This window comes from Trichechus manatus, unplaced genomic scaffold, assembly GCF_000243295.1.
Source record: "Trichechus manatus latirostris isolate Lorelei unplaced genomic scaffold, TriManLat1.0 scaffold00028, whole genome shotgun sequence".
NCBI lineage: Eukaryota > Metazoa > Chordata > Mammalia > Sirenia > Trichechidae > Trichechus > Trichechus manatus.
Genome location: NW_004443964.1, coordinates 250,399 through 268,254, shown reverse-complemented (window position 1 = coordinate 268,254; position 17,856 = coordinate 250,399). Strand labels below are relative to the sequence as shown.

The 17,856-nt window shown below is 45.5% G+C and overlaps 1 protein-coding gene across 1 annotated transcript in view; it reads right to left on the bottom strand.

The window, feature by feature from the left end:
• B3GNTL1 (UDP-GlcNAc:betaGal beta-1,3-N-acetylglucosaminyltransferase like 1) overlaps nucleotides 1-17,856 on the bottom strand; it is a 142,268-nt gene that overhangs the window by 17,640 nt on the left and 106,772 nt on the right. Inside the window, exons 7-8 of the mRNA XM_023729156.1 lie at nucleotides 8,535-8,630; nucleotides 6,477-6,527 (exon numbers count right to left, since the gene is read on the bottom strand). Of these exons, the coding sequence (XP_023584924.1) occupies nucleotides 6,477-6,527; nucleotides 8,535-8,630 (147 nt within the window). The remainder of the gene's footprint in view (nucleotides 1-6,476; nucleotides 6,528-8,534; nucleotides 8,631-17,856) is intronic.

Sequence of the window (17,856 nt, the reverse complement as noted above, 5' to 3'; positions counted from 1 at the left end):
GGGGGGAGAGGGGCCGACACGGCCGAGGGCGCCCCCACCCACGAGGGAACTTCCTCCAGAGTCTCGTCCCCACGCTCTGAAGGGTGTGGGGTCAGCGTGGGCCTTGGGGCTCCCTGCACCCTGGGTCCCGGGGGTCTTTTCTCCGCGCAATTGCCACAGCGCCTTCCCCCCACAGCCGCACAAGTGGACTTCATAGCGAACCCCGCAGGCAGTGGTCACCAGGCACCTGTCCCAAGTCTTTTTAAGCAAATGCAGTCACCCCCGGGCCGCCGTGGGTGGCCCCACTCACCCAAAGTTGTTTAGGAAGGAAAAGGCCAGTCATACGGCTGAAAACCCATCTACATTAACTCCCACAAAAAGAATTTGCTAGAAACTCCTAAAATACCTCAGAGACCCCTAACTTACACCTCACCTCTCCAGTTTTTCCACAGGCAAGGTGAGTCAAAGGAGGCCCCTTTGTGGCTGAGCCCCCTGCCCCTCCAGGAACCCCGACAGGGAGGCCATTTCCTCAGGGCTCTTTGGGGAGGGGACTGAGCGACCCTTGTCATCAAGAGGTGGACTCCCACCTCAGCCAGAGGTGTCCTGCCCAGGGTTTCGGGAAGAGAGGGCCACTGGTTCTGGGCAGGAAATGTTGGGATTTGGGTTTGGCTGAGGGGCAGGAAAGGGGCCAGAGGCAGGTCATTGAGGACTTCTAGGGGCCCGGACTGTGAATGGGGTCTGGGGGTCCAGGGGGGTCTGCTCAGCATCCTGTGTCCTCAACCACCCTCAGTGTGGCTGACCTTTAGGGCTCTCTCTCCAGGGGCACAAAGGTGAACCAAGCATGACCCCAGGCTCAGCAGGCCTGGGGACTTGCCAAAGTGCCTCTGCCCCGTATTTCTCTGGATTTAATAGAGAGGTGGCTGGCTTCACTGCTCAGCCCAGGGAAGGCTCCAGGCCTGGACGCCAGCTGGATCCACTCCATCTTCCAACGACGCTGATCTTGTTCCTTAGTTCAAGCTGAGATGATGCTTATCTTGTTCCTCAGTTTGAGCTGAGACATTGTAGGCCACCACCTCACCTTCAGTCACTTCATGAAGCGAGTGCTCATCTTGGAATTACTGGCCAAGTCCAAGTCCATTTTCTTATGGGCATACTTCGAGCCAGGGCCTCTAAGAAATCAACCACAAAGTAGCAACTACAGAGGCTGATCTAACGGAAGGATCTTCAACATAAAATGTCCTCAAAGTTGTTCCCTGGCAGGCTTATTAACGACGCTGAAAAACTATAACCGCCCTAATTTCCAATGCTGGTGGAATGATTAATTATAGTGTATCTACTTGATAGAACACTATACAGTAATTAAAATAGTTTTTTACGAGACCATGAAATAACAGCAAAAGGTTTATAGTAAAATAGTAAGTTAAAAAACAGGTTTCAAAATCATGTTTACGGCTTTGCTGAATTTGTCCACAGTAAAGACAAAAGAACATCCACTTAAACTCATAGCAGTTGTGTGGGGGATGGGCTGGCAAGTAATCCGTGTATTTTTTCTTTTTTCTAATTTTCTGTATTTTCGAAAGCACCTTTAAAGTGCATGTTGGACCCTATGTTCACTTCAAGGTTAGAACAGGAGAGAAGGTGCTTATGAGCTCATTCTCAAAGACAGGAATAACTCAGCCGTTGGGGTTTCCTTATCTTCTAGCAAAAAAGGAAGAATTTAGTCAAAGGAGGACCTCAGGTGGTAGGTACCTCTGCTCCCCCCAGGAGGGGATGCTGGGCCCCTCCTCAGACAATGGGAGGAACACGGCGGGGGCGGGGGGGCAGTCCCCATCTTACCCTCCCCCAATCTCATGGTTTCTGCTCTATTTCACTCCACCTCACCCTCACCAGCACCCACTAGGCTGCTGCCAGTACAGAGGGGCCTAGAGACGTCGCCATCACTTTCTGCCAACTCTGCCCACCCGTCTCCACCACAGGGTCCTGTTCATGTAGAGCTGGGATTCCTGCAGGTGAGAAGGTATCCCTGGACCTGCGTGAAAACTGCACATCAACGCCACAATGGGAGGAAGAGGTGTCACCACTTAAAAATGAGTCAGGGAGCACTTTTGGGTAACTGAGGAGATGGGTCTGCCTAGACCCAGATCTTCCCACATATCCTCCAAACATCCACGTCCACAGGAACAGCGGAGACCACACAGGTGCACAGCGTCACCAAGTAGATGAACACCAACTTCCAGCCAGGCTGCCTCTTGAGCTCCAGCCGCCTTCACTGGGGAGTCCAGGAGTACTGTGCAGAAGGGGAGGGAGAGGGCAGGGCCATCTGAGCACAGCATCCTGAAAAAGAGTTCTAGCAGATCAGAGCATGATTCTGAGTGTGGAGATGGCAAAAGGCACAGGACGACACGCTTCTGTGACCTGGAGGTACAGGGAAAAGAAGCACAGCATAGGGGAGGCGTGGGGGAGACTTAGGATCCAGTAAGACAAAAGGAAACAGAGTCAAAGGATAAACAGCCCTTCTCCCCACCCTCACCCCCCACCAAATCCATGAAAGGAGCTGCACTTCACCACAGTGACAGAAGGGGGAGTTCTTGAGTTAGTAATCACATGAACCACCAAAAATGCCAAGTCTGTCCACAGAATGCACAGACAAGAACTGTCTTCATCTACACAAAACCAGCATGAGAATAAAACAAGAACCAAACACTTTAGTGGATGAAAATTCATCTCCCCACCCACCAACAATAACAACAAAACAAACCATGAAACAGAAAACATGCTGTAACGTAACACTCCAAGCTAAAATACACTCCTCAACAAGCATTTGAGGATGTCGGGGGAGAACCATCTAGAATGACAAGTTCAGTAACTAAGTACAAAACTGAACCACCTCCCAAAAAACAAAAGGAAGAAGATATTTAAAAAAAAAAAAAAGAAAAAAAGGAAGAATGTAGATTAGTCTTTGGCTAGGGCAGAGGGAGACATGGGGAGCTGTGACTACAGGGCTTCTATGATGGTTAATGTTACTGTCAACTGGCTAGCCCATGATTATGTAATTATCCTCCATTTTGTGATCTCCCATAAGAACTGACGCCTCTGAATTATGGTGTTGGTGAAGAATACTGAATATACCATGGACTGCCAAAAGAAGGAATAAATTTGTCTTGGAAGAAGTACAGCCAGAATGCTCTTTAGAAGTGAGGATGGTGAAACTTCGTCTTACATACTTTGGTCATGTTATCAGGAGGGACCAATCCCTGGAGAAGGACATCATGCTTGGTAAAGTAGAGGGTCAGCGAAAGAGAGGGAGACCCTAAATGAGATGGATTGACACAGTGGCCACAACAATGGACTCTAAAGCGTAACAAGGATTGTGAGGATGGCACAGGACCAAGCAGTGTTTTGTTCTGTTGTACAAAGGGTCGCTGTGAGTTCGAACTGACTCAACGGCACCTAACAACAATAATGTAAGTAATATAATGCAATCATTTCCATGATGTGATCTGATGCGATCAGCCGATCAGTTATAAGAGGAACTTTCTCAAGGGTGTGGCCTGTACCCAATATACATATGGACGTTCTGGCAAAGCTCATTTGCTTGCTCTGGATCCTGTTTCTGGCTTGTCATCATCTGACCTCTGGTTCCTGGGACTTGAGCCAGCAACCTGTCATCTGACCTGCCAACTTTGGGATTCGGTGGCTTCTGGAGCTCTGTAAGCCAGCAGCCTGACATCTGACCTGCTGATTCTTCTCCTGCAACCACATGAGTTGGGAGAAGCCTCCAGCCAATGTCTGACCCACGGACTTGTGACTTGCCAACCTCCACAACCGCATGAAATCTCTCTCTCTCTCTCTCTCTATATATATATATATATGTGTGTGTGTGTGTGTGTGTGTGTGTGTGTGTGTGTATACACTTTGCTAATTTTTCTTCTCTAGAGAACCCAGCCTAAGACAGCTTCTTTTGCAGGGGACAAAAAGTTCAAACATTAGACTGTAGTAATGGTTGTACAACCTTGTGAATTTACTAAAACCCACTGAATTGTACATTTTAATAGGTGAATTGTATATGTGAATTATACCTCAATAAAGTTGCTAAAAAGAGTTCATTGAACTCAAAAAAGAAATTGAAGAAAAAAACAAAATTATATGACAAGTGAAGATTAAATTACAAGGTCCTCAAGGGAAAGCAGATTTGAATAAAAATTTGAAATTAAATAAATTTAGGAAAATAACCAAAAAAATGAAGATGATATAAAGAAGTAAAAAAGGATCAGAAAGAAAGTTTCTGAAATGAAAAACAATCAAAGAAAACCTAACCAATGTATAACTGGAGTCTCTGAAACAGAAAAACAAAACAATGGAACAGAGCTAATATTTAAAACTATAATCTAAGAAAACATTCCAGAAATAAAAGATCTGGTTCTATGCATCAAAAAGGCTCACCAGATCAACTACTATTAGATTTTAAAAATAAAGAAATAATTCTCAAAGCCTCCAAGCAAAAAGGTTACATAACTTACAAAACCAAGGGAACTAAATTAGCATCAGACTTCTCAAAAGCATATAAAGCAAGGAAACAATGAACCAGTATTTTCAAGACACCCAGGGAAAGAAAGTGTAGACCAAGGATTTTCTATACAAACTCTCCTTCAAGTATCAGGGCTATAGAAAAATAGTTCTGAGTGTGCAAGAACTCAAGGAATACTGCAGCTTCTTCTGACTGGAGAAGACACAGCTGGAGAAACTTCAGCAGAAGTCCTGACAGTGAACATTTAATTTAACTGTAAGTCTAAAACCACAAAGGTAGGGACAAAGGTAGAAGAATAATATATAAATATTGATGTTCTAACCTAAGTAGAAATAATGCAACAAAAAAAAAAAAAAAAAAAAAAAAGGAAGGGAAAGAAAAAGAGGAAAATAGAATAATCTCACTGGCTGTTGTATAGGCAGTAGGTGGGATTCAAAATACCTTTAAAAATGGACAAAATCAGATCATAAAAGGTTTAATAAGAAAACATGGGCTTGAGGGCATTAAAAAGAAGGGTAAATACAAAGGTAAACACTAGAACAAAATACAAACTGTCTTCAATGCCAAATAAATTTTAAAAATACAAGAGTAGATGATGGCTTCTAGCTTTGGTTGGCTGAATAGCAAATCCTCCTTTATGACAACTATAAGGTCTGTACACGATATGTAAGACCAGTACCTGGAGTCTGAAGAGCACAGAAAAGCAAACAGATAACTCCTGGGGGGCCAAGGGGAGGGGCAGATAAAACAGAGATAGAAACCAACAATCCTACTGCTCTAAAGAGCAGAGGACAGAATCTGGGACAAGCAGAGCAATGGAAGTGAGCGGGGAAATCCAGGAACAGAGAGACCAAAAATGAGAGAAAACATTCACAAAGCAAATATCTGAAAAAACACTAACGATTCAATAATAAAAAGACAGCGTGCTTAAAAATGGGCAAAAGATTTGGACACTTCACAAAATAAGATATACAAATAACCGATAAGCACATGAAAAATTGTTCAACATCATTAGTCATCCTGGCAATGCAAATTAAAGGTACAATGAGAAACCACAAAACACCAACAATATCAAATGCTGGCAAGGAGCTGGGAACTCATTCTCAGCGCTGAGAGTGTACAATGGTACAACCCTTTGGAGAAAGATGTGACTGTAACTTATAAAACTAAACATGTGCTATCCTCTCACACAGCAGTTCCAACCCTAGGTTCTTATCCAACAGAAATGAAAATATATGCCCATAAAAAGTTTTTGTTGTGCTGGGGTAACATTTTTTCTGAATAACCCATCCTTTCCGTGGCAATGACAAGCCTTCTCCAGGCCGTTCCAACTCAGTGTGGTGGGGCCACAACCCGCCCTTGTAAGCAACCTGTTCTGAACCAACAACACATTACTTGTGTTACTTTCATTTTTGTTTCAGGGCCTGTTGCTGTTGTTAGTTGCCGTGGAGTCAGCTACGACTCATGGCAACCTTACGTACAATAACTGACATCGCCCGGTCCTGTGCCATCTTCACCATCACTGGTATGTCTGAGCACATTGCTGCAGCTACTACCATCATCCATCTCACTGAGGGTCTCCCTCGTTTTCACTGACCCTCTACTTTACTGAACGTGATGTTCTTTTCTAGTGATCTGCTTTTCCAGATGATGTGTCCAAAGTAAGTGAGCCGAAGTCTCGCCATCCTCACTTCAAAAGAGCATTCTGGTTGTATTTCTTCTAAAACTGATTTGTTCGTTCTTCTGACAGTCCACAGTATATTCAGTGTTCTTCACCAACACCACAGTTCAAATTTAACAATTCTTCTTCTGTCTTCCTTTTTTATTGTTCAGCTTTCGCATGTGTATGAGGCGACGGAAAAGACATGGCTTGGGTCAGGAGCATCTTAGTCATCAAAGGGACTCCTTTGCTTTTTAAAACTTTGAATAAGTCTTTTGCAGCAGATTTTCAAAATGCTCTATGTCCTTAAGTTAGAGAATCCAGTGGAACGTCTCTGTCCACCAGGCATGGCAGTGTTTTCTGCAGAAGAAAACAGGAACAGCAGGTGCTGGGGTCCAGCCTAGGTGAGAGTGGAGGTGTCAGCAAAGTCACTTGGAGGTGAGGACATTTGCTGGGATGGACGTTCTTGGTTCACCAGTACCTCCGTGGGCATCTAGACTGATGAGAGGCTGCCCCATCCTGCAGCACCTGCTGGCGCCTCAGGGGAGGAGAGGGAAGGGGGTGGGGGTGAGAAACAGGCATCACGGTGCCCAAATATCCCACTTTGTGGACTGGTAGATTCCATGAGAAATCGACACCTCCAATTCTAACGGAGTAGGGGAAGGACAGACAGACAGTGGTCTGTCACTGGGTGCAGAAACAGTGGCAGCACTGTGTCCATGTGGGAAGGATGCCCATGAGGCTCCCTGATGGGTCAGGCTGAGACCAGCAGGGCTGCAGGATCCTCGTGAGGCCATCCTGCAGTCACCGAGACCCCCACTCTGGCTGCCTCCTCCTCGTGGGCCTGGGTCCTGCTGGCCAACCCTGGGATGGAGCACAGGTCAGGGGTGTGGTGGGGAGGCACTGAAACTCTGCGAGGCCCAGTGTACCTGATGTAAACACGAGAACAGGCTGCCAAGGGTCAGTGGAAGCCCCTGCGGGTGCCTGAGGCAAGGGGCATCAAGAATGTGTCTGCCTGTCCTGGTCTGGGAAGTTCCCAGGGTCAGCTGGGGGCCTCTGGACACAGGCAGCAGGTGACCATGAGGGATGGTGCTGGTCGGGCTGAGGAGAGGCACGGGTGTGGGGTGTAGGCCTCATGCTGTGGGCTCGCAAGGGGAAACTGAGGCAGACCTGCTACAGTCACAAGGCAGGAAGGGGGCCCCAAGAATCCCAGGACGTCAGAAGCCTTGTGCCTAGACCCCCCTCTGGCCATCCCCGGGCTCGGTTCTACGCCCTGCTGGGTTGGGAGAAGTGGGTGGGGTGTGTGCATGGAAGCCTCTGTGTCCGTGTGTGTGTGTCCGTGTGTGTGTGTCTGTGTGTGTCCGTGTGTCCGTGTGTGTGTCCGTGTGTGTGTGTCCGTGTGTGTGTGTGTCCGTGTGTCCGTGTCCGTGTGTGGGTGTGTGTGTGGGTGTGGGTGTGGGTGTGTGTGTGTGGGTGGGTGGCCTCATCAAAGGCCCTAAAAGAAAAGGCCTGGCAGGGGCTCTCCCAGTATGTCTCCCCCACCGTTGAGACCAGACCTCAAGTTCTCAAAAGCCCTTTTAAGGATGGCTGAAGGGAAAATAAACTGACCAAACCTAAGATTTGTTTTTGTATGGGGTGAGGAATTTTCATTCTGACTCCGTCTGTCTGGGAGTGGAGCGGGGTCGGCTGGGCAGTCACCGTTTCTCCACCCATCACAGGTAGAAGTCAGTGAGCCAGGCACTCCAGCCTCTGCGGGGACCCCACATAGGGGATGGAGGCTGCTAGGCCTGGATGAGGAGGCCACCCCGTTTCTCCCTCCTGTCATCCTAGACACAGCCTGGTCTTGCTTCCCACAAACAGCTTTTGAGCTGGGATGAGGTAACCTGGAACCCGAGACCAGGGAGCCTTCCCCAGCAGGTGTGAATCACGCCCGCAGCCTTCACACACAAATCCTTGCTTTTAGCAAACAAAGGCAGTGTGGTGCCTCTGGGCAAAGGCTAGGCTTCCAGAGCCTGCTCTGACCTGCAGGCACAGCTTGGCAGGAGAGGGGAAGAGGCTTTGAAGGCAGGGTTGGTGGGCATGGTGATCACACACAGGCCAGGACTACATCGTGGAGAAGGGGCCTGTTCCCATTCCAGAGCGGGACTTCTGCCAGGGGGCCCATAACCAAAACCAAACCCGCTGCCGTCAAATCAATCCCAACTCATAGTGATCCTATAGGACAGAGCAGAACTGCCCTATAAGGTTTCCAAGAAGTGGCTGGTGGATTTGAACTGCCAGCCTTTTGGTTACCAGCCGAGCTCTTAACCACTGCACCACCACCACTGCACCAGGGGTCCCATTAGTGCCCCTCCTTTCAGCACTTACCTGCCCGCCCTCATCAAACCAGCCCACGTGGGAAAACCACGCTCTGGAGCAGAACCAGGTAGGCATGATCACCGTTGGGCCGTTTGAGGTAAAAACCTAGAAGCAATTAACAATGAGAGAGTTAATAGAACAGTTTGTTACAAAACAACCTACAATTTATTTCCCACAAAATGAGACTCAGAGAGTGAAAAACAAATTTGCACATTTTTCCTTCACAGGTTCAATATCTCTGCCCAAGGCTGACAGATGGGGGGAGGGGACTTTCTCAAGGTCAACAAACATCAGTGGCCAAATACTGACCAACCCCAGGGTCCCCATTCCTATGCTAATGCTTACTGATTGTTTAATCGGGAGGACTCCCTTTTGCCTTTGATAAATGGTAAAGCTTTATGTGAAATTCAAAAATAAAAATGCTGTTTTTAACCATGAAAAGAAATATCCAAAATAGCATAAAAGGATATAATGACTAGATAACTTAGATGAAATGGACAAATTCCTAGAATCACACAAACTACCAAAACTGACTCAAGAAGAAACAAAGCACCTGAATAGACCTATACCAAGTAAAAAGATTGAAATAGTAGTCAAAAAACTTTCCACAAAGAGAAGCCCAGGACCAGGTGGCTTTGCTGGTAAATTCTACCAAGCGTTTAAAGAGGAATTGATATGAATCCTTCCCAAACTCTTCTGAAAAAATTGAAGAGGCAGGAACATTTCCTAACTCATTGTATGAGGCCACCATTACCCTGAGACGAAAGCCAGACAAAAATATCACAAGAGAACTACAGACTAATAACTTTTACGAATATAGGTGCAAAAATCCTCAGCAAAATAGCAAACTGAATACAGCAACATATAACAAGGATTATACACCATGACCAGGAAGGTTTTATCCCAGAATTCAAGATTAGTTCAAAATATAAAAATCAATCAATGTAATATACCATATTAATAGACTAAAGGACAAAAATCACATGATCATCTCAATAGAAGCAGAAAAAGCATTTGACAAAATCCAACACCCTTTCATGATAAAACCACTCAAACTAGGAACTTCCTTAACCTGATAAAGGACATTTATGAAAAATTACAGCTAATATCATACTTAAAATGGTGAAATACTGAAAGCTTTTCCCCTAAGATCAGGAATATGACAAGAATGTCGAATCTCACTACTTAACATTGCGTTGGAGGTTCTAGCGGGGGCAGTTAGAAAAGAAAAAGGAATAACATTTATCCAGATTAGAAAGGAAGAAGTAAAACTATCTCCATTTGCAGATGACATGATCTTGTACATAGAAAATTCCAAGGAATCCACAAAAAAAACTATTAAAACTAATAAATGAGCTCAGGTAGGCTGCAGGATACAAGATCAATATACAAAAATCAATTGTATTTCTATACACCAGTAATGAACAATCCAAAAATGAAATTAAGAAAACAATTCCATTTAAAATAGCATCAAAAAATAAAATACTTAGGAATAAACTTAACAAAAGAAGTATAAGACCTCCACACTGAAAACTACAAAACACTGTTGGAAGAAATTAAAGACCTAAATAAATGGAAAGAAATCCTGTGTTCATGACTGGAAGATTTAATACTGTTAAGATGGCAATATTCCCCACTTGATCTACAGATTCAACATAATCTCCATCAAAATTCCAGCAGCCTTTCTTTGTGGAAATTGATAAACTGACCTTAAAATTCATATGGAAATGCAGAAGACTCAGAATAGCCAAAAAAAGAAACTTGAAAAAAAAAGAACAAAATTGGAGGACTCACATCAATTTCAAAATTTACCACAAAGCTACAGTAGTCATTTGTCCTCTATGTCTGGCATAAGAACAGACATAGGGATAAACAGAACTGAGAGTACAAAGATACACTCATACATTGATAGTCAATTGATTTTTCACAAGGGTGCCAAGACAATTCAATGGGAAAAATAACAGTTTTTTCAACAAATGGTGCTGGGGAAACTGGATATCCATATACAGAAGAATGAAGTTGGATTCCCTACCTCATACCATATATGAAAATCAACTAAAAATGAATGAAAAACCGAAATGTAATAGCTCAAACTATAAAACTCTCAGAAGAAAACAGAAGGGTAAATCTTTGTGACCTTGAACTAGGCGATGGTTTCTTAGATATGACACCAAAAGCATGAGCAACCAAAGGAAAAAAAAAAAAAGATAAATGGGATTTTATCTAAATTAAAAAGTTTTGTACCTCAAAAGACACTACTAAGAAAGTCAAAAGACAACCCACACAATGTGTTGCAAAGGATTTGCAAATCATATACCTGATAAGGATCTGGTGTCCCGAGTATATAAAGAACTCTTACAGCTCAACAATAAAAAGACAAATAACTAAATTTAAAAATGGGCAAAAAAATCTAAATAGACATTTCTCCAAAGAAGATATATAAATGTCCAAAAAGCACATGAAAAAATGCTCAACATCATTAATCATTTAACCAGTTAACCAGTTGCTGTCAATTCTGACTTATGGCCCCCACATGTGTGTTAGAGCAGACTTGTGCTCCAAAGGGTTTTCAATAGCTGTTTTTTTCGGAAGTAAACTGCCAGGCTTTTCTTTCAAAGTGCCTCTGGGTGACTCAAACCTCCAACCTTTCGGTTAGCAGCCAAGTACATAAACTATCTGTACCACCCAGGGACTTCCCCCTTAATCATTAGGGAAATGACAGTCAAATTCACAATAACATACCACTTCACACCCACTAGGATGGCTATAATAAAAAAGACAGATAATAACAAGTGTTGACAAGAACATGGAGAAACTGGAACTCTCATACATTGTTTGTGAGAATGTAAAATGGTACAGCTGCTTTGGAAAGGAGTTCCTCAAAGGTTAAACATAGAGTTTATGTTTATGACCCAGCAATTCCACTCCTAGGTAAATATCCAGAAGAATTGAAAACACATGTCCACACAAAAACCTGTACACAGATGTGTATAGTAGCATTATTCATAACACCCAAAAAAGTGCAAACAACCTGTATGTTCATCAGCTGATAAGTGGATAAATAAAATGTGGTCTATTCATACAATGGAATATTACTCAGCCCTTCGAAAGAATGAAGTACTGATACAGCATGGATGAACCTTGAAAACACGATGCTGAGTGAAACGAGCCAGTCACAAAGTGCCATATGCTATAAGACTGCATTTACATGAAATGCCTAGAATAAGCAAATCCATACAGTCAGAAGGTAGATTAGTCGCTGCCAGGGACTGGAGGTACTGGGAACAGGGAGTGACTGCTGATGGGTATGGGATTTCTTTTTGGGGTGATAAAATGTTCTGGAATTGGATAGTGTTGATGGTTGCACAACTCTGTGAACATACTAAAACACTGAATTGTACAAGTAAAAAGGATGAATTTTACGGTACATGAATTATATCTCATAAAGCTATTATTTAAAAAGATTTAGATAAATGATGAATGCCAAAATCAGAATCTTAAACAGGAGTTAAGGCAAAGGATATTAATTTAATAAGTGGATTATAAGCACATTACAAAAAAGAATGTTTGGAATGATTCCACAAAACTTATAAATGTCTGGAAGGAAATACACCTAAATAAGGATAGTGGATGCCAACGAGTGGTGACATTATAGATGATTTTTTTCTTTATACTTTCCTGTATTTTCTGAATTTCTTAAACAAACAAAAGCAAGATTACACAGTGTCATGGACTGAATTATGTCCCCTAAAAAATATATGTACCAGTTTGGCTGGGTCATGATTCCTAGTATTGTATGATTGTGTACCATTCTGTAATCTAACGTGATTTCCTTATGTGTTGTAAACTTTATCACTATGATATAATGAGATGGATTAGTGGCAGTTATACTGATGAGGTATGCAAGACTGGATAGTGTCTTAAGCCAATCTCTTTTGAGATACAAAAGAGAGAAGGGAGCAGAGACACATGGGAACATCATACCACCAAGAAAACAGTGCTGGGAGCAGAGGGCATCCTTTGGACCTGAGGTTCCTACACAGAGAAGCTCCCAGACCAAGGGAAGACTGATGACACGGACCTTCCTCCAGAGCTTAAAGAGAAAGTGTTCCCTTGGAGCTGACACCCTGAATTTGGACTTGTAGCCTACTGGATGGTGAGAGAATAAACTTCTCTTTGTTAAAGCCATCCACTTGTGGTATTTCTGTTATAGCAGCACTAGATTACTAAGACACATAACATTATGCATACGTCAAAACTCAAGAGGACTGTACAACACAAAGAGTGTACGCACCCCAACGTAAACTATGCTGTGGTTGTTAGTTGCTGTCAGGTCGGCTCTGACTCATGGCTACCCCACGTACAACAGAACGAAACGTTGCCCGGTCCTGTGCCATCTTCACGATCATCAGCATCCTCGAGTCCATTGTTGTGACTGTGTATTTTGACTGCCTTCCAACCTAGGGGGCACATTTTCCAGCACTATATCAGACAATATTCTGTTGTGATCCATAGGGTTTTCAGTGGCTAAGTTTCAGAAGTAGAACGCAAGGCCTTTCTTCCTAGTCTGTATTAGTCTGGAAGCTCTGCTGAAACCTGTCTACTGTGGGCGACCCCGCTGGTATTTGAAATACTGGTGACATAGCTTCCATTATCACAGCAACACACAAACCACGACAGTACAACCGACTTACAGATGGTGCTGAAATGTAAACTATGGACTTCAGAAATAATAATAAGTCAATATTGGCTCATCGATTATAACAAATGTACCACACTAGTGCAAGACGTAAATATTAGGGGAAACTGGGGGTTGGGGGGTGCATGGGAACTCTCTGTTCTTTCTGTGCTATTTTTCTGTAACCCTAAAAGTGCTCTAAAAATAGTCTATCAATAATTTAAAAAGCAAGATTATTTTTATAGTCAGAGAAAAAGCTACCCAAATAAAGTTGCGTTCCGTACCTGTATACATGTATAAACACGTGTGAACGTAAACACATTCCCCACCTATAGATGTATATATGTGTTTGTGTGTGCATGCACACACACACGTGCACAGAGGGGCTGGCCGACCCCAGGTCCATCACACTGTTGAACACCAAGGTCCACCAGAGGCGACTGGGTGGCCGTGGAGAGGCGACAGCTTTGCATTGTTTCTGCATGCTGGTGGCTGCTTGAAACCCCCTCTGGAGCAGCAAGAGCTGTGTGGGACACCAGCTCCTGGCAAGCAGTCCCGAGAACCCGAGGCTGTCGGGTGAATGAGGCCACCTTCCTACAGGAGCCACCCCTGCCTCTCGCCTTCTCTGCTCCAACCAGCGCCTTCACTTCGCTGTCTGCGAAACGATGCTGACACAGACAAAAAAAAACAACCAGTTCCTACTCATGGCGACCCCATGTGTGCACAGAAGAAATACGCTCCACGGGGTTTTCAAGGTGATGACCTTTCAGAAGCAGATCACGAGGCCTTTCTTCCAAGGCACCTCTGGGTGGGTTCGAACTAATAGTCAAGTGCTTAACTGTCTGTGCCACCCAGGGACTCTTTGATACAGACAAACTGAAAAAAAAAAAAAAAACAAAAAACAAAAAACAAATCCGTTGCTGTTGAGCCGACAGGACAGAGTAGAACTGCCCCATAGTGCTTCCAAGGAGCAGCTGGTGGACTTGCACTGCCAACCTTTTTGTTAGCAGCCGAGCTCTTAACCACTGCGCCACCAGTGCTCCTGACACAGACAACTGGGAGTAAATTCCAGCGGAAAAATGGGTCTGGAGAAGGAAAACGCACGACGATGCTTCGTTCCGACCAGCACTGCCTGAGGTCACACAACGCTCACCGAGTGATCGTTTTCCACAAACGGTATTCGGGCTAAGACTGAAGTCTAATAAAGTGGAACAAAGTGTGTGCCTTCCTGCCCACAGACGGCAACGCTGGCCTTGGAAGCTGGGAGGTCCCAGCTGCTGGTTTTGTCTGGTCGAGCAGGTGCTAACCCAAGGAGTTGCATAAGTTTCTGGGTGTTTAGAATCTTCAAGTGCGGTTTCCAACAAGACAGAACCTGTAAGGCTTTTACCAACGCTTTTAGAAATTTGCCAGTCATCAGTTCTAGCCACTTTTTAAAACTGTAATTTATTTGTACATGAACTAATCCTGTGTTTAATCTGATGCTGTGTAAAGCGTATCATGCTGAGTGCTGGGTGAGCAGCAGGCTGGGACCTGCAGGTGGCCTCCCAGGCCCAGCGTTCCTTCTGGTACAGGTGTTTCCGTCACCTCCCTCAGGAGCGCACCTGACCCCAGTGTGTGGGAATGGCATCTCTTCCTTAAACATTTAGTGAAGCCATCTGGGTCTGGAGTGATTTTTGCTTTTGTTTTGTGAGACGATTTTTAACTACAAATTCAATTTCTTTAACAGATATAAGGCTACTCACATCTATTTCTTTAAGAGTGAGAGCTGGCAGTTCGTGTCTCTTCAAGAAAATGTCCATTCCATTGAAGTTGTTGAAATTACTGGCATAACGCTGTTCAAAATATTTCCTTAATATCCTCTAAATAAGTGTAGAATCCGCAGTTATTTCACGCTCTCATTCCTGATATTAGTAATTTGTGTCTTTTCTTCTTTTTTTCTGGATCCATCTGCCTAGAGGTTTACTGATTTTTCTCAAAGAACCAACTTTTGGTTTCACTGATTTTTGTTTTTCTATCTTCTATTTCACTGATCTCCACTGTCGCCATCATTTCCTTTCTTCTGCTGCATTGAGTTTCCTTTGTTCTTTCTCTAGTTTAAGGTGGAAACTGAGGTCACTGATTTGAGACCTTTCTTCTTCTCTAATACGTCTGCGTAGTGCTATCAATAAATCTGCTTCTAAGTATTGTTTCAAGGCATCTCACAATTTTGATATGTGTTTTAATTTTCATTTAATTCTAAGTACTTTCTAATTTCCATTTAGATCTCTTCACTGACCACTGGCTTATTTAAAGTGTATTACGGAGTTTCTGAGTATTTAGGTATTTTCCAGATAACTTTCTACTGTTATTTTCTAATTTAATACCATTATGGACAAAGAACACATTTTGTATGACTTGAATCCTTTCACATGTACTGAGAATGGTTTTACGGCCCAGAATACAAGTACCTCTTGGTAAGTGTCCTCCATTTGAGGAGAAAGTGCTGGTGGAATGTCCCGGAGTGATGGGTGCACTTGGTAGATGGTGCTGCTCAAGCCTACTCTGCCCTTACTGACCTGCCTCCTTGTTCTGTCCGTCCTTGAGATCTCTGTCCGTACATCGTTTGCTGTAAGTGCTGCTGAAGACTGCTCTTTACTGCGGCATACAGAAGCAGGAGGCACCCTGGGGCAGGCACGGAAGGACGCGCAGGAAATCTGCTTTAGCATCTGGAGCCAGAGCACACCCCGAAGTGGGCAAGCGACACTCAAACGGCTTCTCCTGGCAACTGGCAGTTCTACCCACAGGGGCACAAGCCGCAGAGATGTGTTTCTGGCAAGGGGGTGGTCTGGCCTCCCACGCCCAAGGACCGGAAGATGCAGGGACCCCACAGTGCACTCCCGAGGCTTCTCCGATGGAGCTCACACTGACGGTTCCCCAGCAGGTCTCACCCAGACGGCCCAGGTGTGGCTCAGTCCTGCACCAGCCGCCTGCCCGCTCCATCTTCCAGGTTTCCTTGTGGAGCTTCTGTTGCTCCAAAGGCCATTCTCAGTTTGGAAACACAGTTTACACTGAAGCCTGAGCTCGGGGACGACGGAGTGTGGGATTCAGCCTGCGGTGTCCAGGCTGCCCAGACCCCCACTAAGTGCTGGGCCCAAGTTTGAGAGGGATGCTGTCAGCTGAGCGTGCTCTTCGTAGCCCTGACCTGACTCGGGGAGGAGGCACCCGCAAGCCTGCAGCTCCCTGACCCCAGGGCTAGGCACCATCACAGGCCGCCCAAATCCCAGCAAGGGCCCAGGAATTCCAGAGACCTGCCTCCCCGAGAGCGGGGCGAGAGGAGCCGCAGCCGTTAGCATTTCCACCTTCAACAGGTGGCGCTCAAGAGCAGAGCACGTGGGAAATGAAAATAATTGTTCACACTTGGTTTTCTTTTCTGCAAATACTGGTCTCTATCTACCTGTACACACCCAATGAAATATATATGTACATAATTACAATATGTTACTATTGTAATTCCATATGAACACTCTCTCACAAACCAAATCACAACAAAGTAAAACTCTTTCTAAAAGGAACACTGGCCAATTCCCTGATTAATACTTCCAGGCCGTCCAAACTTTCAATTATGCCCTTAGAAAACCGGTGGCCACCCCTCCGCCATGTCCCAGCTACCCACAGAAGTGGGCCCTGTCCCCCACCCCACCAGCACACTCTTGGACACCTGGGATCTGACCCATCTAACCCAGAGCAGTGGCCCTGTGACTGAGTGTGCGGTGGAAGGCAGCACAGGGCGCCGGGCAAGAAGGACTTGGGTCTGCTTTTCAGCGATGCAGCAAAGTCACGCATGCTCATGGAGGCCCAGAGTGGACACTGTGGAAACAGGTTCAGAGGGGTCCCTGAAAACCACAATCCTGCCGAGGAGCGGACCCCCGAAGTCTTGGGGGTGGGCTCCGCTGTCATGATGGCCTGAGCTTTGTGAGGGGCAGGTGGGTTGTCAGCCAGGCCTCGGCTCCTGCTCTCCTCCTAACGGCCTCTCCCTGTGGCTGGCTGGGCTTCCCACAGCATGGTGGCTGGGCTCCAAGAGAAGGTTCATCTGAACCAACACACTGAACCCTTCAATGACCTTAAGAAATTTTACAGAGATAGAAACTGAGGCAGAGTATTTAGGTCAGCTGCCTGATGCTGTGTAGCCAGTAAGTGGAGGCTGGATCCAAACTCCAGCTTCAGGCCCATTTTCTCAGCCACTGGACACCCACACAGGCCAGCGAGAGCCTCCGTTTGCTCCACACCTAGAGTTCTCAACGGGTACTGATAGCTGCAGAAACCTGTCTGACTGGCGGGAAAGTGTGCACCAGCATGAACCACACACCCATTATTTCAGAGAGGGCTGTGAGAGGCTGCGAGGGGGTCCCGGTCTCCACCGGGCAGGGGGTACCCCAAAGTAACCAGGGTAACACTGCTGGACACTGGCATGGAGCCAAGGCTAGCGAGACCTGGCGTGAAGATAACCAGGACCGCCCAAGCCTCTGCCCAACCCACCCCCCAGTCAGTGCCACCCCTCCGTGTCCCTACACACCGCTCACCAGTTCTACCCCCCAGGGCTGGCCTTCCCCCCGCAGTCAGTGCCGCCCCTCCGTGTCCCTACACACCGCTCACCAGTTCTACCCCCCAGGGCTG